This window comes from Eupeodes corollae, chromosome 3 (assembly GCF_945859685.1).
Source record: "Eupeodes corollae chromosome 3, idEupCoro1.1, whole genome shotgun sequence".
Lineage (NCBI taxonomy): Eukaryota > Metazoa > Arthropoda > Insecta > Diptera > Syrphidae > Eupeodes > Eupeodes corollae.
Genome location: NC_079149.1, coordinates 138,732,674 through 138,756,826, shown reverse-complemented (window position 1 = coordinate 138,756,826; position 24,153 = coordinate 138,732,674). Strand labels below are relative to the sequence as shown.

The 24,153-nt window shown below is 36.2% G+C and overlaps 1 protein-coding gene across 1 annotated transcript in view; it reads left to right on the top strand.

The window, feature by feature from the left end:
• The window catches only part of LOC129949994 (protein O-mannosyl-transferase TMTC2), an 82,286-nt gene extending 73,910 nt beyond the window's left edge, over window positions 1-8,376 (top strand). Inside the window, exons 7-11 of the mRNA XM_056061754.1 lie at window positions 5,940-6,025; window positions 6,200-6,585; window positions 6,801-6,885; window positions 6,970-7,127; window positions 7,197-8,376. Of these exons, the coding sequence (XP_055917729.1) occupies window positions 5,940-6,025; window positions 6,200-6,585; window positions 6,801-6,885; window positions 6,970-7,127; window positions 7,197-7,373 (892 nt within the window). The 3' untranslated portion in view covers window positions 7,374-8,376. The remainder of the gene's footprint in view (window positions 1-5,939; window positions 6,026-6,199; window positions 6,586-6,800; window positions 6,886-6,969; window positions 7,128-7,196) is intronic.
• Window positions 8,377-24,153: the final 15,777 nt, after the last annotated feature.

Genomic DNA, 24,153 nt, shown 5'->3' with positions numbered 1-24,153 from the left:
GTTCAGGAGAGACTCCTGTGCGATGTCCTGTAGGTGGATACACACATAAATACAACTTGCATATTTTAGTTCCCATTTTATATCTTTAACTGTTGTTAAGTACTCGTAGTATAGAGTAGATAGCTTCTCTGTACTTTGGGTTGCTGCATCATGGTCCTCCTGTAAACCTGTGCACTGTGCAGTGTATACGAGTAGGTACGTCTTCCTCTACCTACACTCCTGAGTCCTGATGTTCATCACTCAGCACGTTGATGAATGCCATTCAAATGCCGTTAATGCGCTTGGTAAAAAGTAAGTCCTTTTGCTACACTTTAGCTTCAGCGTTCAGCCTCAGCATCAGCAGTCAGGCCTCCAGCCTCATTCTCTTCTTCATACCTCATCCTTATCCTCACTTGTCCTCGTTCCATTCCCTTGGCGGTGTCGTTGCTGTGGAAATCCTGGCTTTTTCTGCACATCAGTTATAGTTGTTGGTGTTGTTGTTTTTTGAATGGAATCGGATTTTAGAGCAAGTGTATAATTCGCATTTTTGTCGTCGTCGTCATGCCGCATATACACAACGTTTTCTAGGCAAAGAGATAGTCCTATAGTTGCTGATGGATGATAGGCGCAAGGGTGGTTGGGTTTGGGGCCTTAGAAACGGAAAACTAAAAGAAAAACTGTGCATATTTTCGCATTTGATTGTGAATGTATCTCTTTGCTTTTTGTGCTGTGGGTGAATGCCCATTCACCTTTTCTTATTTTAGGTGAAAAAAGAAAAGCACTTATTTTGCTCCTTTGCGGAGACAACGGCGAATGACGACAACGACGCTATTCAAAGAACTGCCGACCATATGGCGCGCAGGTAGATAGATAGGTTTTCACATAGGTAAGGTATTGGATTCCAAAAGCGGCTGTGCATTTGAAGTCCTTTGTAGAGTCCTCCGTCTATGCTGATGTATGGAAATAGCTAATGGTTGCGGGACAATGTACTTTGTGACATTCATCTTTATTCTTTGGAATTCGGTATACCTGCGTCGTTTTATTTCCCAACGAGATAACATTCAATAGTTTGTCAAATAGAACACACTAAAAGGACGAGATATTCACTCGTGACTTTTCTTGACGGTGATAGCGCTTTCTATGTTATTTGTGTCCCATTTTTGTTTCTTTCTAAAAGCAGGTATCCTCATAAGTAGGAACATACAAAAAATCTTTTGATCATTACAGAAACTTGTGGGATATGCTTGAAATAATAGGCTTTATGGTTTGTTTCTATTTTCCCTTAGAAGAAATTAGTTTTACCTAATTGGAAAAGTTCTTTCATAGTAAGGGCATAAGTTGGTTCGGAGAGATTACCAAAGCAATCACTGTAGGAAGGTCTGTTCTATTCAGTTTTTGGATTAGTTCGGTTTATCAGAGCTTTATTTGGACAGCTTTCATTTTTTCCCTTCTAAATCTACCTCCAATTTTGTGAGCCAGACTAGGCGTCTATATTGTATAAAGTTTTGAGATTTGGTAAGGTAAACAGGAGTTGTTTTGGAATTCGTATAGACTAACATACAATACCTATACCAACAACGTTTATATTGGTTTGAATTTATTTAATAGGATTGAAATCCTTCCCCAAGTCAAAAAAACAAATAATACTGAAACAAAAATAAAACACAAAAATAAACCAAAGGGAAACATCAACTGTTGAAGGTGATTTCCAATAGGTACTTCCCCCCAAAACCGATAACAAAAAGTGCTGATCATTGAACCGAATAATTTGATTCCTACTCTCTATATCAGACCAAAAGCTATGTGATAGGGATGAATGAGTGAATTGATGGATGTTGGTTCGTTCGTTCGTACGCTTAGCGAAGGGTTGGGGTTTTGAGCCCATCACCCAGCCAACCAACAAAAGATTAAACTGTTTTATTTGTGTGGACGTAATCCCAGACTTAAAATAAAAATTTGTGAGAAATAAGATTCGCTGAGGTAGATTAAAATCCGTCCTTCGTACTCGTTCTCATTTTCGTTTTCGTCCTTGTCCTGATCCTGGGAAATGTGGAATTAAATTTTCACCTGTTTTTCTTTCATTTTGCATTTTCCAAAAGGATTAAAGAGCTATGATTTTGATTTACTATGAAAGTTAATAAAGATTGAGGGTTCATTTGTTGTTTGTTTGATGTTGGATACGGCTGGTAAGGGGGTCCGTACTTAGTTAGGTTAGGTACCTACCCTACCCTTACGTTAAAATGAAGTATAAATTTGGCTTTGAGATTAGTTTAAAAAATTTTCCAGTTGAACATGCAGATGAGAAAAAAAAGAAAAGAAAATTAAAGTGAAATTCCGAACTTGCTTCTCCGGTTTAAGAGCTTCAGACTTTTCATTTAAAAATAGGTCCATCAATGTAAATATGTTGTTAGGGGAAAGTTTTTGGTTGTTATTGTAAATATTTGAAAAATTGTAGGTGCTTGAATAAAGCTTATTCATTTTAAGACAAGACAAATTTTGTATTTAACTTGGACTTATTACAATAAGAAATGGGCCGTTTGATTTATACTCGCATTTCCCTTGAAAACACACTTTTAAAGAGCGTGTTCAAGTTGTTGAACAACTTAAGTCTACTTAAGCCAAAATCCAATTGTAAAAAAAACTTCCTATTTCAATTATATTCGAATCACTTTAGTTTTTATCGATTACGGGCATTATTCCAAAAAAATTATTGTTAAAAAATTAAGAAATGTTGGTTAAAATTTCGACCAATATTAAATGTTGATGTTTTGTTAAAAAAAAGAGTCAAATATTGTCTTTTTCGTTTGTGCATTTCTTTAAAAAATCTATGACAAATCCAATGGCAACAAGACTCTCAAAACGCGTGCACTGCGGTGGGATGCAGATCGGCATCTGGGACGGTCTTAATGAATTTTTTGGGAGCTTTAACTGGTCACTATACTTCCTCGATACTCACGTTACAAATTTAATTCTTTGTGGAATGAGAAATTTTATTCCAGAATAGGGTGAAATCTATCAAACCCAAAGAGAACTCATGGTTTGATTCTAGCTGTAAAGAAGTTATTAGGTTCAGATATGTAAGTTCAAACAAGCTAGAAAGACCTGTAATGGTCATATTCTACGAACAATATTTTTGCATGATTCGAAATTAAGGCAAAAATACTACAATGTCCCAAAGGTAGTAAAAATGTCTGGTCATTTGTAAAAAACGTACGAAACACCACGTCATCCTCATTTCCAACGCTCGTCCACAATGACACTTCTTATGTGAACTTGTTCGATAAAGCCAGTTTGCTTGCAGCACAGTTTGCTGTTAATTCGACGCTACCGGAAAGTGTCATGAGCTCTCCTGTTCTTGAGAGCGTAAATGTTTCTATGGGACGAATCTCCTTTCGCACTAGTGCAGTTGCAAGAGGACTGAAAGACCTTGACATACACAAATCCACTGGCCCGAATAGTATCTCCCCAATTGTTCGAAAGAGGTTTTCTTCAATGCTGGAAAAACCACTGCTTAAACTTTTCCATCTTTCCTACTCTACAGGTCTCTTTCCGAGCTGATGGAAAAAAACATTTGTCCAGCCTGTCAATAAAAAAGGCAAAGCTTCCTTTCCCCCAAAATATCGTCCAATATCACTCACGTATCTTCTTTCCAAGGTCATGGAAACGCTGATAAATTATCAGCTTAAGAAATATCTTGAAGAACGGAAGCTTCCTAATGACCGACAGTGTGGCTTTCGTAACAAAAGGTCTACTGGTTATCTCATGGTTTAGCTCACCGAACAGTGGAACAAATCTTTACATCGTTTTAGAGAAAGTAAGATTGTTGCACTTGATATTTCAAAAGCATTTGATAAATTTTGGCATCAAGCTCTCTTATCGAAAATGCGTGCTTTTCGTATTGATGAATCTCTTCTTCGTTGGATTAGAAATTACCTTTCTAACCGTTCCATACAAGTTGTTTTGGATGGTTTCAAGTCTGAAATTCATAAAATAAATTCTGGTGTCCCCCAGGGCTCCGTTTTGTCTCCGACTGTCTTTCTTATATTCATAAATGATCTCTTGTCTCCCACTTCCAATCCATTAAACTGTTTTACTCTCAGCTTTTCATATTCGTTTCTAGATTCACATCCTTGTCCTTCGGATGTGGAACCTCAACGGCAGCGTATGATATATCTCATTAAATTATGATCTTGACAGCATTGTTTAATGGGAAATTAATGGTTCTAAAATTCAATGCTGTCTCCTGTCGTTAAAGCGTAACACACCCCCGATGCCGCTTTCTATGAGTGGTATTTGAATCCAAGAAACTAATCAACTGTCAGTACTTGGTATATGTATCACAGATCACCTTATATGGAATGATCACATATTTGACATTTCCAAAAATGTTGCCAGGTGCTTAGAATTTCTTCGACAGTCCAAGAAATTTGTCACCCCTTCTGATTTCGCTGTAATCTACAAAGCTTTCATCCGTCCAAAGCTTGAGTATAATTCGCATATCTGGGCAGGTGCTCACAAAACAAGTTTGGATAGAATTCAAAAAAGGGCTTTTAAAATGATAGGCGAAAGAACTATAATCGAAACATTTACATCGCTAGAACACCGCCGCAATGTTTCATGCCTTTCGTTGTTTTATCGATATTTTAAGAAACAATGTTCTGTCGAATCAGCCAGTTGCATTCCACCCCTTAAACGATTCAGCCGTAATACTCGCACTTCTAGGAATGCTCATTAGTCTACCCTTAAGCTCAATTCCGATCGTACTGTCGAATATAGAGATTCTTTCTTAAATCGCACATCGAGAATGTGGAATGCTTTGGCCAGCTCTGTTTTTCCCTTCCATTTTGGTATTCAGAACTTAAAGACCAATGTGCACCGGTATCTCCTATTTAATCCTTCCCTATTTTCCTAACGCTTGCACTGTGTTTAAATTCAAACATATGAAGGGTACTAATAATCCCTTGAGTGCCTGTAAATTATAAAAAAAAAATATTTTAAATACAAACTTTTCTCCATCTTGGTAGAAGTAAAAATTTGACCACTAGCGTCAAATCATAACCCTTTTTATTCATTACGGTTGCGGCAACATTTTTCCAAGTAAAAAATATTAACCAACAATTTGACGGCATTTGCACTCTAAAATTAATGTTTAATAATTTTGAGTTACCTTCACGTAAGCCAATTCTGCAGTTGAAAAAAAATATAAACTTGAAGAAATTAACCCAAAAACGATCTTTAAAAAAAGTTTCCAAAAACTTGAAATCACTGATTTTGATGTTTGACTCAAAACGGTCCTACTATAATATTTCCTTAAAGTTCAAATTCTTGTTCCTCAAAAAGTTTCGTAATAAAGACTTCAGCAGAGAATTAGTCGTTATTTATATTCAATTCAATATTAATTTAACAGGAAAAAGAATTGTTTGAATAATTTTCATTGTTAAATCAAAACTCAATCAAAAAATGAAAACCAAATGAAAATAATTAACTTTTTATTTCCAATTTTTTTGTATACCTTCCATCGACAAGGCGGTTTTAATAAATTGGAAGGAAATTAATTGGGTCAGAAGTCAGGACTCTTTCCATATTATGAATGAAAGAAAAATAATACAAATTTCGGCACAGTTTCTGATAAAAACTATAACATTTTTAGAAAACAAACAAAATGAAAACATTTGAGTTTAGAGAATTAGAGTTATTGGTGTGTCAGTTAAGCAGACCAAAAAAAGGTCATAGGTTAAAATATGAATTCCAAGAAAAATAGAGCTGTCTGAGAAACCTAACCTTTAAAAATATACTTACTTATTCAGCCTCGGAAAAAACAAGAATTCTTAAGAAACCTTTAAATAAAACTCCTTCCTATATTTTCATTGAAAAACAAACTTTTTTTTTCTCTCTCTCTCTCTACCTCCTTCTCTCTCGAACTAATTTAAATTTTATATTTTATTTTTAAAAATTTTCAGAGGAATTCTGCATCAAAATCAGCAGAACTTTAAAAATGCAGTAGAGAATTTCCAGAGGGCGATACAATTTCGTCCCAATCTGGCAGGTAATTTATTTTAACTACCCCTCCTGGCTATTCGTGTACAGTTATTATTATTGTTTCCACCATTTTCATGCATATATATATATATATTTTTTGTTGTTGTTGTTGTTTCCTCTCTAAACTTGTTGCCTTGTCTCGGCTCACCATACTTGCCACACTATACTCGTGTACACACAGTTGCTTATCTGAATCTGGGAACATCGCTGATAGCCATGGGCAAGTGTCATGAAGCAGTTAAAGTGTTGCAAGAGGGAACAAAAACTGATGGTACCGGGGTCAGAGACCGGGCTGCTCACGAAAATGCACGCATGTCGGCATACCTTCAATTGGGAAACTTGTATGCCGAACAGGGAAAGTTGCAACGTGCTTTGGCTGTTTATAGGGAAGCGATGCATTCACTTCCGGCGTACTTTCAGCGAGAGGTGCTCTATCATAGAATAGGTGATGTGCTTGGTCGCTTACAGCAATGGGACGAGGCGGAAAAATATCACAGAGCTGCGCTACGAATCCAACCGGATCACGTAGCCGCACATTTGTCGTATGGAAACATGCTTGCTAGAAATGTAAGTTAAAGTTTCTTGTCGCATGAATTTTAAAGGTTTTCATTTATTTTTCAAATTCAAAAGTTCAACATTTTGGGGATGTTGCTTTTTCTTTTTTAAGTTCCTTTCCTGTTTTTGTTGAGTATTCCTAATTTAAACTTTTTAAGACCGATTAAATATTGACTGCAAATTTTTTGCATTTTTGACTTTATTGTGAAATTGTTTTCCAATCACAGAGCAGCAGAGCATCAGAAGCTGAGCTGTGGTTTAAAAGAGCATTGCAACTGGCTCCCGATCAATCTGGAGTATATCATCACTATGGTAAGTTTTAGAATTTCCTTTTATATATATGAAACCTGCAAGACCTCATACTTCTTTTTCTTCTTAAAATTTTTCTATGCACAGCGGAATTTCTGTCAGGACTAACACGAGGAGAAGAAGCTTTGTACTATCGGCTGAGAGCCGCTGAGTTATCACCTAATGATTATTCCCTCGTAGTGGCAGTTGCAACAGCCTTAAGACTCTTAGATAGGAAAATTGAAGCAGAAGCGTGGTATCGAAAAGTAAGTTTCTAAATAAAAAAAAAACACCCTCTCTTTTCAAAAAAATAACTATAAAATTCTATTTCATAGGCAGTAATGCTACGACCAGATGACGCGCGAGCGCACACAAACTTAGGAGCCATATTGCACTTGTTAGGACGCACAAATAACGCTGCGGTTAGTTATAAGGAAGCCTTAAGACTGCAGCCCGGTGATCCAACCACATTGGGAAATCTAGCCAAGCTCGGCATAACCGAAGTGAAATAATATCCACTCTTAAATCATTTAAACAATAAAATTATTTTAAACTGCTCCCATTACACCTACAAACCTACAACAGAAACAAAATACACTATAAACATAACTATCATCATCTCTAAACATCAGCAAACTATCAGCGTTGTATAGTCCTTATAAATTAACAAAAAAATAAAATCCAAACAAAATATGACAAAAAATATATGAATCTCACGCCGCGCAACAAAAATATCACATATTCCATTGCCAGAGGATATAATTACATCGTACATGGCACAGCCAGGACGACCTCTTACGTGACGACTTAAGCGAACAATAAATTCAATTATTATTAACGATATTTTAGTAAATACGATATAAAAAAAGGAATTTACTTATGGTTATTGTATATAGTATTTGGAAATAAACAAAATAAAGAAAAAAACGGGGCAGAAGGAGGTCCAGGGCCGACCTCCTTGAGGAAGGACCTACCAACCTTATACATAATATTATTGTTGTAAATGCCATGTAAATAACTTGTAGATATTAAATGATAATAATAACAATGGAACAAAAACAAAAAAATATGAGAACCCAACAAATGTCCTATATTTGTGTATTTTTATAAAAATAAATGAAACTGTCGGTAAAAATTATTGAGAAATGAACTTAAATTGTTTGCATGCGATATGTCATCTTCACACACCACACAAAACCAAAATATTGATTTTTGTTTTCTAAACCCTCTCAGTTTTCATTCGTTGTTGACTTCCTCCCTCAGGAAAACACGTTTAAGTGTAAAAATAATAAAAATAATAATATTATTAAAAAGAATGTATTATTATAATTAAAAGGTCCTTCCTCCCTAACAAACGGAGTGATGTGAAGAATTTTGTTTTACTAGCCAGAAAGTTTTGTTTTTCTTTTTTGATTTTAATTCTTTATTTTCTATTATTTATGTTATTTAAAGAAATTATAAGAAAAGTTAAAAATAAAATATATATATATACATATATACCATGCAAAATTATAACCTTGTTGTTTTATTCGGAGAGGAGAAGACCTCTAATAATAAATCATTCGACAAGGAGTAAGGACATGGGCTTTACTGCTTCTGGTTCTGCTTCTACTTCTGCTGCAGTAGCCTTATAGTAAGTATATACAGTTGATGAAAATGAAAACCCCAGGTAGATTGTTACAGAATTAATTGTTTTGGCAACAGCTGCCCGGAGCAGGGATTCAACACAGATCCTCAACAACAAGATAGAGAGAGAAAGAGGGAGTAGATATATTAAACTACTTAATACCCATTTGATAAGTCAAGTCAAAAACCCTACAAAACATTTCGCACACAAAGCGACCACTTCAACTCCAACTCAAACTCCACATTCACAGTTGTAGTGACCCTTATCAAAATTCAAGAGTTGTATAGTATAAAATCCTTTTTCTTATATTGCTAGAGTTCCACAAGCACCAATGTGGCACCATCCATGTCCGTCTGTCTGAATGTCTGACTGTCCGACTACTGTCCAGTCCGTGTTCAATGCTGTGAAAGTTGTGAAAGCTGCCCAAAAAACCCTCGACGACCGACCCTCGCAGTGGGATTACAAAAGTTTGGACATTGTCGAATTAAGGACCTATCAGAAACATACAAATACCCAAAATGACGGGCGTAGAGAGTTCTTCGCCAGCAGGGGTTTCTAAATCAAGGACGAAATGCTTTTTTAATTAAGTAACGCAAATTAAAAGACATGTGTTTAGGGTATTCTGTTTGTTTGGCATTCCTATTCTTTTGCCATCAAAATGTGTGGGCTCTTTTATATAAACATATACATATGTACTATACCTACGTATATGAACTTACAAACATACATATAGAAAGATTGTTTTGATTGAAATTAAACTATAGAGGATTGTGACTATGAGCTGAGTAAGGGGACGAATTGATTAACGAGGGTAGGGTTGGTATACTCAAGTCAGCAGAACAAAAAATTGTATATCCCCCGGTGTCATAAAATTTAATTGATTTTTCAACGAAGGTATTTATATGAAGCTTTGATATTTTTTTTGTAAGCATTCTAATCAAGAACGATGTTTGTGATGTTGACGAAAGCGTCAATAAATCTTTGAGCTCCTTTTTTTTTATTTTAGCAGAACATTTATTTTGTGAATAATGTTTTGAGTTTTAGAAATAATTTGAAAAATATGTGAAAGAATGATATGAACACTTATCGCTTCGTTATTGTAAGATAGGGTTGCCAGCTTTTGGATATAAGTAAATTGAGTTTTGTATTTGTTCTATGCATCTGAAAAGTCAAATGTTTTCAACACAATGTCCGAGATTAAACAGAGTTTGACTTAATGAACGGGTTACTTTCACCCCTATCGGGAATATCAAATTTTAACTATTAATTGAAAAATATCAAAGTTGAACATTAAACGAGCCAATTGCTCAGAATTTTCATAATTTATAATTATTATTAAGCTATTATTATTAGTTTGTTTTGATGTTAAGAAACTGTGGAACGGAACCTCAGTATTGTTTGTACGATCCTGAAAAAAGGAGATCCTTTAAACTACCAACTAAACACCAACTATACAGAATTCAGTCTACTAAACATCGCCTACAAAATCTTCTCTGCCGTAATATGTGAACGTCTAAAGCCCATCGTCAACAACCTGATAGGTCCTTATCAGTGTGGTTTTAGACCATGAAAGTCCACAGTCGATCAAATATTCACATTACGGCAGATCCTGGAAAAAACCCAAGAACACAAAATCGACACACACCATCTTTACATCGATTTCAAGGCATATGACAGCATCTAAAGGGACGAGCTTTATAGAGCCATGGCTAGTTTTGGCATTTCTGTCAAACTCGTCCGTTTGTGTAGGATGACCATGGAGAATTCACGCTGCTCCATAAAGGTTGGAAACAACTTAACAGAACCTTTCGATGTCAAAAAAGGTTTTATACAAGGTGATGATGCGCTGTCATGTGATTTTTTTAACATCGTGCTTGAAAGAATAGTGCAGAGCTCACACGTCAACACTAGAGGCACTATCTTTCAAAAGTCTGTCCAATTACTGGCATATGCTGATGATATTGACATAATCGGAAGAACTCAGCGTGATGTCAATGGGGCTTTTGTGAGTATTGAGGCAGAGGCAGCAAAAATGGGTTTAACGGTTAATGAGGACAAAACAAAGTACATGCTGTCGTCAAGAAAGGATATACAACACCGACGTCTTGGTCAAAACGTCACCAACGACAGACGTAACTTTGAGGTAGTCAACGACTTCGTCTACCTAGGCTCCGTTGTAAACGCAGAAAACGAAGAATAACTCTTGCTTACCGCTGTTTCTTTGGGCTAAGAAAGCAATTGAGTGGAAAAGTCCTCTCTCGAAGGACCAAAGTGTCGAACACCCTTATCATCCCCGTCCTGCTATTTGGAGTAGAAGCATGCACTGTGACAATAGCGGATGAAAGCACCTTGGGTCGTTTCGAGAGAAAAGTTTTTCGTGTGATCTACGGTCCCGTATGCATCGAAGGGGAGTGGAGGAGAAGATGGAACGACGAGCTCTACGTGCTGTACAGCGACGTAGACTTAGCCAGAAGGGTAGAAGTCCAACGCCTAAGATGGCTGGGCATGTAAAACACATGGAAACAGTGCAGTAGAGGAAGATCGTCCAATTGGAAAAAGTTTGTTGGGTGAGGTTCTAGTTCACACAGGACTGTAGCGCCACCTTAAGTAAGGAAGTAAGTTAAGAAACAGTATAGTTATCAATTTAAAGTTGTTTAATAAATGAAGTTTTTCTTATTGGATTTTGATATATGTAGCTTCACGGGTACTGCCTCTTGCGAGGAATTGAAAAATCCTCCAAGAGTAAATCTTGTCATGAAAAAGTGCTTTCTCTAATAAGCCGTTCGGATTCGGCATATAAACTGTTGGTCCCTTCCACCTCTGACAACATTACACGCACACAGGAATGGTTAAGAGTTGTAAGTCACTAGGCCCTGGTTCTTCATGGACTGTTTCGCCAACTAATTTATTTATTTTTAGCTCCCAATTCTTCTTTTTTAAAGAATATGGAGGAGGCTTGTGAATTAACCAAGTTTTGAAAAATGTCTGAGATACCAAATAGTTTCAATTGCAACTAGTTACGATGCTACGGTGCAAGTTAAAGCTATCTTTGGTTTTTATCATTGAACATTTTGTTTAGACATTCTATTTTTCAATGATCAGCTGATTTCTTAACTTAAAATTAGAAATAAAATCGTTCTACTGAAAGAGTCCTATTTTCTTTGTATTCTCCCATTCTCAACCCGAACATCAAATGCTTATTTCTTAATCAGGAAATTTTGTTTGATTTAGTGTTTTGATGATAGATATTACCGACCTGTCAAATAAACTCCAATGATTGGTTTCAATGGTAGAACCAATGACAGCTGAAACTAGCCCCTTCTTAGAACCAACCAACTCAGTCTTGTGCCTACTTACTCAGGTTTGGAGCACCAAGGCTTAGATTTTAAATTTTCTCGAACCCTTTTTTTATTTGGAAAATATCCCGGTAGATATCATATGATAGTTACTGTTGCCCCAAACATCTTTGGTGCAATCCAAAAAGCCACCTTAAACGTTTTTTTTTCACTATTACTGATCCTTGAAGATTAGTTCTTGTCATGAGAAATACTTTCTTAAATTAGCTCTTCGGATTTGGCAAACAAAATGTAGGTCCCCTTCATCAATGACATCACTCGAATTCAGTGATATTTGAATATTTTAAGTCACTAGGGCCTGGTTCTATATAATGTTGCACCGCCTTATTAATTTTATTAGATAAAGAGAAAGTAGCTATGCTTAAAAAATCCTCCAAGAGTAATCCGTGTCATGAAAAAGTGCTTTCTCAAATTAGCCGTTTGGATTCGGCATATAAACTGTAGGTCCCTTCCATCTATGACAACATTAGTCGCACATAGGAATGGTTGAGAATTATAAGTCGCTAGGCCCTGGTTCCTCACTGTTGCGCCACCTAACTTAAGTAAGCTTTAATTTTGACTGTCTCTGAAAAGGTGTGGCTCTTAGGAAAAAGTTTGAGTAAAATGTGACGCAAATAGATGGCTTGACAATTTTGAAAAAAAGTTTTGATATGCTGGTGTTATAGAAACGGAAGTAAAAGATTTATTTTTGACCTTTGATTTTGCATAACTTACAACAACGAAATTATTTGAAACTCTTAGAAGCCTTAGAACGAAGGTATTACCAATTTTCCTAATTAGGTACTTTATCTTCTTTAGAATTTGGCTTCCCTTTTCCGACCTATTTTACTGGATCATTATTGCTAATGGTTCTTAATGAAAAGAAAAATTGCTTTATAAAAGAGAAGAACAATCAAAGCCTCACAATTTTTTCATTGGTGTTTTTGGAAACTCCCATTTTACATCAGAAATAAATTTAATTGTTTCATCTTCGTATCATTAAATTTTGTAGTAAATTATTATTCTTTTTTTGGTTAACAAAAACTCCAATTATATTAAAACTAGCGGCAACCCTCCTCAAATCCCATTCTTCTCACAATATAACATTTTTTCTGTCTTGAAGCATAATCAGCATAACAACAAAACTCCATTTCGGTTCATGTCAATTTTGTTCTATTCAACACTCGAAAATCTCAAACCAGGACAAGTGTTTCCCTTAATACACGTCCTTCTGCTAATTGGAGAAATTATTTATATATTTTTTCAAATTAATGAGCATTACCAGCCCGCAGCGCACAAAATGTCTAAAGTACCATCGCTGAAAAGTATCTTTTTTCGTTTTTGAAGAACATATTAAGGATCAGCCTCTCTACAGAACAGATTTCTCGTATCATCAAATCGGACAAGGATTCACTTTTTAATTATTATCATAAAAAATTTAAATACAAAATAAAAATTTTCGGACGTGCTCGAGTGCTGAAATATAAAACATACCTCCCGCCACCGCGCCGGAAGGTGTATTTCTGTGCCGCACTTGCTCAAGTAGCTGCCATCAGTGCCACTGATGCCACTGAGTCCGTCACCACCCAACGAATCAACAAACTAACCCTCCAAACAAAAACCCAACTTCTAAAATCAGCGTCACCACCGAAAGCAACCACCGTCGCAACCGCCGACGCCACCACCACCGCATCATCATCCAACATTGCACAGGAATGCAAAGAGGGGCGATTTTGTGATGCCACCGCAGAAAATGTTGGCTCTGTGAAATGCTTTGCAACAAAGTGACTTGAATTAGTACTTGTTTTTATCCCTGATTCTTACCCTGCCCCACGTCATTTCGTCATCATCATCAGCATCATCTTAGCCTTCAGGTAGACCACTCCATCCAGTCACATCAACACAGAGGGAAAAATCTTTGCTCAGGATTCACGTGGATGAGAGTGAAGCTGTAGGAATGATTTCTTTTCCTTTATCAGGATGTTGAAGTATGATGACAGGATAGCCAGCAGCGGTGGAATTCTACTATTCCGATTGCTTTTGCATTTCATATCGCCCCCGATTGTGGTGCCACTGCTGCATTCTGCATTGCATTTCTCAACGAGAGACTTGACGATGAATGTTGGTTGCTGCTTGCTGGTATCTCGTCATTAAGTACAGCAATTTGCTTTGAGCTGTCTCGTTCTCTAGTTCTCAGGGCTCAGAGAAGTTTCCAAGGATATCTTTATTGCTACAGCCGCATAAAATCTGGGTGTTTTTGAAGAACTGTGGTGGCAGATTCTCCAACAATCGGCGACGATGACGGTGACGTTGAAAAACCCTCAAACACTTAGCATATGCCCGCGGTCTGTATTCGTGTTGTTTTACCTTCCTTAAAAAAAGAGTGTCCTTGTAGTTTTCTCTCTAATGAACTATATTCTAAGAAAAACCAGATCACAAATCCTTTCACCGAAATCATCCTCACCCTTTTACTACACCATCCGATAGCACGTTGAAAATGGCGGGGTTGCAATTAACGAAATTAAAACCCTCGAAACAAGACTGAATCGAGCTTTGTTTTGCAGAAATTCGACGACAATATCTTAAGAAGGACAAAGTTCCTTCGAAAGCAAAATTAATTTGCTATTTTATTTGGAGGTTCATTCGAAAGAAATTTAATGCAAGATAAGGTCCTTTCATGATTTTCCTTTATTCCTTGAACTAAACGAAAACGAAGTAATAATAAGATGGAATGGAAAGCCAGAAACTTTACCGACAACAAGACGCAGCTCACAGCTCAGAGCTCGTGCTCGATGAAAGGGCGATTGCATATTTTCGTCAACCAGCAAGGATATTGCCAGAGGAGGAGGAGGACAAAGAGGTTCGGGTCCTCTATTCCTGGTGCCGGGTCGTTTTGGAGGAATATTCAATTTCTATCAAAACAAGGTAAGGTATCAGTGAGCTTATTAAACTTTGAATGAAATACAAAAAGTGAATAGCATTGTCGAGTCTGGAGACTGGAGACTCGAGTAACAAATGTTTTGTTAAGCTCCATAAATTTTCTTTCTCTTGTAAAGTTAGGTAGGTTTACCCGTTCTTATAGGGAATATAGAGCTGTATAGTCATTTGCATTGGATAGGATACAATCCTTTACGGCTATAAAAGGGGTACAGAGTGGGGTTGTGCCGTCAGAGCGCATCCCAGCCCAACGAAACTCAGCAAGCGGTCGGTCGGTAGTGCGAAAGGAGTGAAATTAATAATAAGTTATCTCGTGTTGACAGGAAATTACACTTTTGAGTTATGTCCCGCCGCATGATTGCCGTGGCTAATAAAAGATATTCATTCGCCTAGCGTATACCCTTCCAACGTTATAAATAACCGCTAATAATAAGCTTAACATTTTTCATTGTGGATATAATATATATAAAAGATTGTGTTGCTGCAGAGGTATGTTGCGATATAATACAAAATGAATGTGTACAATGGCGCTTACTACCTGATCCTGAATCCTGATGTGCGGGTAAAACACGTTTTTGGATTAATGTTTCAAAAGTAAAAATTACAATATAAACTCGATGTAGGCTCAAAGGCTCACAAGGTTGACTTGTGATTAACTGCGAGGTCAACCTAAAGATATTGGTTGGAAACATTTTTTTAAGGAAGCGAGGACGAGCTCTATATATATGTACAATGTCCGTTTGTTTTAAAAAGTTCAATGTAAATCGTATTTTTTAAGGTCATTTTTGAGCTTAAAAGCGTAAGAGAGTGAAATTCAGCTAATGTTTGATATTTTAACCAATTTTATTAAATAGCATTTTTAATGTCAATAACAAATATTGTTGAAAAATTATCAATATTTGTTTATCAATATTGAATGAGTTAAGCTGTCAAATTTTCTTTTAATCTTATAAGTTTACAGTCCATTTAGCTATTTCTCTAAAAACAGAATTATTTTAAGCTAAATTTTTCACTTGCCTCTTCCTCAAGTGAAATATAACAAACATCTATGAGATTCATGGTTGAATCTCAAACACGCTTCAGCCTCGGCTTCACCTGACGTTTACGACTTCAGCTATAGGAATGCAATGCATGCTATCACAATGGAGCTTCGACCTCACGTTTCGTTTGACAATCCAAAGGAAAAGAACGTAATGTGACTCCAAACGGAAGCTCTAGTTCTATTATCTGAACATTTGTTTTGTCTGACAGGTCAACAGCTGTACAAAAATGTCAACAAACAAAATATTTGCTCTTTGGAGGGATGAAATAATAGAAATGTCATTCAAAGCAACCTCGAAGCAGACCCACCGTAACGCAGACCAAGCAGAAGCTGAAGCGTGTTTGTGATTCAGCCATTACATTCACAATATAAAAATAAATTGGGAATACTCACAATGGCATAATATTTTATCAATTTACTTTCCTTCAATTGATATATTTCTATCACACGTTTATCAGTTAATAGTAGTTCATCTTCACAATAAAGGTGAAATGTCAACTTTGACTCCTTGCGCTGAAATATTTAGACTGTGGTTTCAATAATGTATAGAAGTTGTAAATTTAAAATAATTTCGGTACATACTTTAATTTAAAGCGGTCTTTTAAAATTTCCATTGCAAGTTTTTGTAATCGGTCCTATTTGACAGATTGAAAATGTTGACATTTATCTTTGTGTAAAAGTCCCATTAATGGAAACTAATTATTTTTTAGAATAAGATTTTCCATTAAAATACTCGTATCTTGAAAACATTTAGAAGAATTGACTTCAAACAGAATTGTGTTGAAAACATTGTTGATTTTTGGTAAGATTTCTGAAATATGGGGTTTTTCAATAAGGGCGTGTAGATGTTGTGTGTAGATGTCGTGGCGTTTGCTGTGTGGAACGTAGCGCCGCGCCGTCCTGCTAGAAGGGGATATTTGGGCCATACAAAATTAGTTATCATCGTTATGTAGCGTATTATATCATCGGTGTTGACGGTGACCGCCTCACTAACGTGCTTCGTTTTTAAAAAAGTACGGGCCAATTACGCCGCCAGCCCAAAATCCTAGTGAACCTCGCGTGGGTTTGTATCATCCCGTATAACACAGCCATTCATCCAAAAATGAGCCCCGTCACTTAAGATGGTTTTTCGGCCTAAATTGTGGTTCTCTTCCAAACGATTCGAAGCCCGTCGTGTCGTTGTCTATGATCATGAACTTTGTGCTACTGGGTCAGTTGGATTTTGTACGGGTGCAGGCCCAAGTCCAAAATTCGACAAGTTAAAGTCTGCGAAGGGCCGATTTCTTGTGCACGGCGAGAAATAGACTGCCTAGTGTTCTACTGTATACTTTCAAGCACTGCGATAATGTTAACGACCGATCTTGCATTATTTGAATATACGAGTGTTGGTTGATTGTTTACTGAACCGTCGTCTCAAATTTGGCGACCAAACGTTGAAGAGTCGACTGTGAAGGGCCACCACGTCTACGGTAAAATACGCGTAATGTTTGCATTAATGAATACTTATTTTGATAGTAGAGTTTAACCATTTGAACGTGCTGTTCAATCGTGTAACTTGACTTGATAATTCGAACAATGAATGAACAATAAACAAAAAATTTGACAGATGTAATATGTCACCAAAAGAAAATATACGCCACGGGGCGATAGAGTCTACCCGCACCAATTTAAAAACAATAGGGTTTTAAGTAGTAGAGTTGTACCCGTGGCATGATGGTTGGTGCATTGGACTGTCATGCGTGAGGTCTTGGGTCCGATCCCTGCCTATGCCACATAAAGTTTTTTCACGGGAACTGCCTCTTGCGAGGAATTGACAAATTCTCCAAGAGTAATTCTTGTCATGAAAAGTGCTTTCTCAAATTTGCCCCAAAAAAAATTGTGTGGGAATACATGGAACTTCTGAGATTTTTTTCATACTATTTTGGGAGACTGATTTAATTTTTAATTTGGATAACTTTAATTAGGATGAAATAACTCCTTAAATTCAACTATAAAATATAACCCCCAAATTTGAAGGCTGCAATAAGGCTAATTTTAAGAGTTGGCCTTATTTCACTAAAACAAGGTGAAATAAGATTAAATTGCTTTTGTTTAGTTTTCAACATCGCTCCTATCCCAAATCGTATAGTTTTCCCAATAAAAGAGTTTGTCACACATACCTTACTTTTTTATTCACCGTAAAGTTTGACGTCTTTTCTTTCAGTAAAATAAGTTGGTCTCGTTTCTCAAAATAATGTGCCGTTATTTCAATTTGTCAAAGTGCTATATGATCAAGTTTTATAAATTGGCCTTATTTCACTATTGTAGGGTACAAAGAGGCAAATTTTCAAAAGTTCTTCGTTTTTCTAGTACTAACGGTCGAAATTCGCGGGAACTTTTGCCCCTCTTCCCACTGAGCTGCTTTGGAAAATAAATAAAATGTTAGGACAATTCTTAAATTAAGGGGAGTTATTTAAATAAATTAATTTTTTTGTAGGGTCTTATTTTATGTCTTTCGAATTTGGGTATTCAATGATTCATTTCATAATGCCCCAATTTGAGGTTTCTTTGCTGGGGTTATTTTTTAGTGAGTTGTATCAAAGAGAATAAAAACTTAAAGTTTAGAAAATCTTAACAGAAAAAAGATAATACTTCTGTTGTTGATAGTATATTTTTCAAAACTCCTGAAATGGCTTGCTCAAAAACAGGATCATCAACTCTAAGATGGTTAATTTTTGTACGAAAAGGTCTGTCGGTTCCTGTGGAACATAGTTGTCAACGAAATGCTATTATCCCTTGAGAGGGAAGGTTACAGAGGAGAACATCCTAATACACTGAGAGACCTCCTCCAAAACGCACTCAAAATGCTCACTAAATGGGCTGATCACTGCGGACTTAGTATTAATCCTCAAAAAACAGACCTCGTCCTTTTTACACGGAAATACAAGTTCCCAGTAATTGTACAATCTTCAATAAAAGCTGTACCACTAATTTTTACCAATGAAGTCAAATATCTTGGTCTGATATTGGACAAAAAATTAAGTTGGAAACCTAAAATTCAGGAAAGAGTTAAAAAAGCTACAGTTGCTCTTTTCCTTTGCAAGAAAGCAAGGAAGCAAATGGGGACCTCGTATAACCTATTAGCTATACCAATACTTATGTATGGGGTTGGTGGACTGCACTTCAGAAAGTCACATACTACGACAAACTCAGCAGAGTCCAACGCACTGCATGTCTCTGCATAAGCGGGGCATTGAGAACCACACCCAAAGCAGCGTTAGACTTTCTCCTCCATCTGACACCCCCCACATCTTCAGTAAACAAGTGGCAGCGAGTACAGCGATAAGACTCAACGCTTCATCTCAATAGACCAACAACAATGTGGGGAACTCCATCATTTTGAACCTCTGTGGTTCTATACCAAAGTACATAGACTACACTATTCCTAAACCCCTATTTGGAAAAAACTTCCAGGTATCCATTAAATCCAGAGATGAATGGGAAGACAAAAAACTCCTGAATGACAAAAGCATCCATTTTTATACAGATGGATCCAAGACAAATGAGGGAGTTGGTAGTGGTGTGTACTCAGAAAAACTTAATCTAAGCAACACATTCCGCCTCCTTATTGTAGCGCCTTCCAAGTGGAAATTTTAGCGATCAAAGGGGTTCTCTCCTGACTAAAAGAAAACGTGATATCAACTTCTGATATCGGAATCTTCTCTGACAGTCAGGCTGGTATTAAATCTTTTGACGGTGTCTCAACCAAATCTCAAACGGCCTTCGACTTATGGAGATGGAGCAGCAATTTAACATTCACCTCTGTTGGGTGCCGGGCCACAGAGACATCACAGAAAATTTTAGAGCTGATGAACTCGCTAAAAATCCTATTATACATCTGAAAGGGAGAAACAGCTTTTGCGATAACAATCTCTAGGTCGCACAATTTACCAACATGCGCAGCCACAAAACTCATATGGCCTTCACTGGACCTAAAGCTTTCTAAAGACTTGTTATCTCAAAGCAGACTTCATATTAGCTCCCTAATTAGTGTTCTTACGGTACGCTGTCTTATAAGGAGATACGCAATACAATTCCACTGTAGGCTCAAATGATTTCTGCAGAAGCTGTATGAGCAAGGAAGAAGAGGAAACAATCTCTCACCTTATCTGCACTGGCCCTGCTCTTTCACTAAGAAGCAAACTTCCTCTGGGAGACTACTCTTTTGATAATCCCAATGAACTAAAAAGGATATCAAAAATCTTCTTCGCTTCATAAAAAGCTTATAATTTCTATTACTAAGAAGTAATTCTCTAGATTCATGTGGTACCACAATGGGCTTTTCCTTTTGGCCTAAGTGTGCGGATTTTGAATCCGCAGCCACTTTAACCTAACCTAACCTGAAATGGCTTACTTGAAATGAGAAATATATTTGTGAAATTTTTAACAATGCAAGTTATATTTTTCTCGCTCATCTTTGATTCTTTCTTTTTGAAGTTTCATTTTTGTACATACTTAGGAACAATTTTGTTTCTCAAATCAAATGTTAACAATAATTTAATAACAAAATAATTAGTTAGTAAAATTTTAAAAAACCAACTTCTATGTTTTTGAAATATTTCCTTTCGAGTTCTGACGCAAAAACGTAATCAAACTCACTGATAAAATTCATCAAATAAATAATTTCACTATTAAATTAAATTGATACACACAAGTGTCCTGAATATACACTGGCAGCCGCAACAATATGTGTGTTTGCTTTATAAATAAATGAATTATTTATAAGTTCTTGGTTGATATAATATTACAAACACAATATTTTTCGTCGCTCGTTTCAATCAAACAATATCCGATTTGTTAATATTCCCAACGAGAAGTGAGTAAAATTTGTTTGCCATCTGATAAAATTTGTAAACATCAAAGAAAAACATCAGCTCTATAATCCTTGGGAATTCGTTGCGAGTAACCTATACGTGATTGGAATAACCCAAGGGATGTATAGAAAAGGAAAACTGTATTTTTTGGTACGTATTGCAGGACTATATAAGAAAATAAGAAGAAGAAACAAATAACAACACACTCCACACAAAATAAAGAAAGAAAGCTATAAGCTGGAAATCACTCATCCCCTAAATCCATCTCAAGATGCCTGGCTGATGCGGCTGGGTGCTTCGAAACTGATTATTTTTTCTTACCCCCTTTCACATCGTTCCGAAATCATATCCGAAAATACGAAGAAGAACTTCGTATTCAGTTCAGAAACAAGGAACTGCAATTACAAATTCTTGAGACTCTCGTATTGTTCGTCATGTGGATCAGATTGTAGGTCATAAGAAAGATTTCTTTAATTAGACCTTGTTTTAAAAAACGTGTAGTTAAAAATCAATTGTTTCAAAATCTAGTTGAAAGTTAATGACTACACAAAAAATCAATCTGATCTACTTTTTAAGTTCGTGAGAATGTGTCGGGAACTTAGCAAATAGGGCTTGGACTTGTTTGGTAAATCAGTAAAGATATCCGAAGGACTTCGTTTTCCCTTCTGTTGTCCCTCGCTTATTGTATATCAGGACCCTACAGTTGACTCCTTTTTTAAATGTTTCGGAAAAGATGGCTGGAAAGGGTAATATAACTTGCGTCAAGTCATCCTCTTCCTTTAAGAGGAATATACATAAATCATACCTGACCCGTCTGTTCGTAACAGTTTCTGACCTTCTATAGGTACATTCAGTTTATTCTTTGCTGCATCCTCTTCGCCGTCACCATCACCGCTCGACCGGATCAACACACAATTCCTTAGCCTTTTGGCCTTTTTAGGGAGAAAGAATCATCGTTTGCCCAGGCGAGGATGTCGGTGTCTTCATCCGTAAAGAAATCTTTAGAGCATAATATGCTCCTCCGTTCTTTGTCCAGCCATTGGTATGATGCGGCTATAGTGAGATGTATTCACGAAGGTCACTTTGTTGTTTTGGGGCTAAGATGGCAAATGTTCGGGATTAAGATACTACGGTTGTGCTTCTATTACTGTTTTCGGTGGACATGTATAATGTAGTGAAGTGGCATGGCGTTTCTTGTGCAGCTGAAATATGTCTTTAATTTCCTAGCACACGAGCAAACAAGGAGCCAACTCTAGCTTCAGCTCATTCATCACCGGAAACAGCTTTTCCAATGAGCGTTTCTGTTGCGGACGGTCGGTGGTGGTGAAGTAGAAGTGCTATAGCAACAGCTAATTTTTCCGACTTCATATCTCTTCTCAACTCCCAGCCATTTTCCAATGACCAGAGTTCGCTGATGCCGCCAGGATGATGAACATTTTGGTCTTTAGCCAGAAACGGCAATGCTGTTCATCCTTATGCCACTGCTGCGTGTTGTTCTTTCCATGATTTGGCTCCTAAAATTGTAGCTTTTTTGTCCTTGCAGCTACACCTCTCGTGAGGCCATTGTCTGGACGAGTTGTGTTTAGAAATGGGTATTTTAAGTTCTGCAACAAGTTGACTTTGCGATGAACAAAGGAAGAAATCATTCAATTTGGTTCAATGGCTAACAATTTCTTTTTTTTATTAAATAAAATGAATACAAATTATTGATTCCTTTTACAAAGATGTGCCATTTAAATGTAACATGTTCTCGATATCTTTTGATCATGATGACGAACTTAATAAAAGTTTGTGATGATCTGCTTGTCAAAGCTGACTTCACCCAGGGATTGTGATTTGCAATCACCAATCATTTGCCATATTTACTTGCGGCATGTGGAAACTATATGGCAAGTTCTACATTCGTACACAATTTCGAACTCGAGATTTTAATCAAACATGACATTACCGGTCCACCTGTGGGATGATGTTTAGTGCGTTGGCCTGTCATGCAAGGGGTCTTGGGTTCAATCTCTGCCTGTGCCACCTTAATTTAAAAAAAAAATAATTTTCGCGGGTACTGCCACTTGCGAGGAATTGACAAATCCTTCGGATTCGGCCTTTAATCGTAGGTCCCTTCCATTCCTGACAACAGTACTCGCACACAGGAATGGGTGAGAGTTGTAAGTCACTAGGCCCTGGTTCACAACGGACTGTTGCACCACCCCATTTGATTTGATGACATTACGGGACCCCCAATTCCGGTGTGACTGTCTGTCCTGGCTCAATCCTTAACGTATATGTAAGCTCTAAATTACTGCACACCAAACATATTTCTTAAATAATACCTATGTAACGATTTTTGAAATAAATTTAAAAAATTAAGTTTTTTTCTGAAAAATAAAATAAGACACATTTTTAAAAACAATCTTTATTGACAGGTATATTTTTAAATCTTAAAATACAGGAAATGTTCCTAAACAGACTCTTTGGATACATTAGCCAATTTGTGTGATCCAGTCGTGCATTTTATTATCTAAGACTAATAGTCAAGTATTGTATTCAAAAATATTTCGAAATCGAATTTTTAATCAAACATGACATGACGACGACGAAGAAAGAAAAAATGTGGGTCCTGCGACTCGTTCCGTCTGTCTGTCCTTGACCCTTCAGCCTTAACCATTGGTTCGATTGAGTTCATGCTTTTAAATTATAGTCTTGAGCAGATTTGTGTTAGGCGTTTTGTGGTTAGAAATCTAAAATTCGAACTGTTTCAATATTAAGTATCGATTTTTATTAATCTTAAAACTTTTTTTCTTAACTTGGCTTCTTTCGATATAAAAATACTATAGCTGCAAAGTAAGTTTGTTTTCAAAAATTTTAATGATATTGGATTTCTCAAAGAAACCTTATTTTTTCACAATTTTTTTTTGAAAATAGTTTGTTTAAAATAATTTGTATCTATTTTTGTTTAAAAATATTTTTAGTATGCAGTTACTTAGAATATATTGATATACATTTTATATTTCGTAAAAAAATTTTGACGACTTTTCGACATATCGAATTTTAAACATAAAAATTGTAATATTTTTTTTAAAGAAACACAGGAAAATTTAATAAAAATCTATCGGTTGGTTTTTGAGAAAATTCGAGTTTTCAATTTTTGACCAACAATTTTGCTGTTGTTGTTGAAGTCTTCTATTGTTTTCGATCTTAAAATAAAACTTACAAAAGAGGATTTTTTTTTGGGTTAAAAAAGTTATTAGTTAAATTATTCTTAAACATTTTAAAATTACCAACAATATTTTTCATATAAAGAAATAGTTTAGTCGAAAACAAATGTTTACCAATTTAAGTAGCATTTTTTTTCATTTTTACGAATTGGATGAATGAAATTAATTTGAGAGATATCAAAAACCGAAATTCAGTTTTTACCAAATTTGCGTACTATTTTTTGTAGATTTTATTTTTGTCTGAAAAAAACGGACTGTTGAATTTTTATAAAAAACTACTGAATAT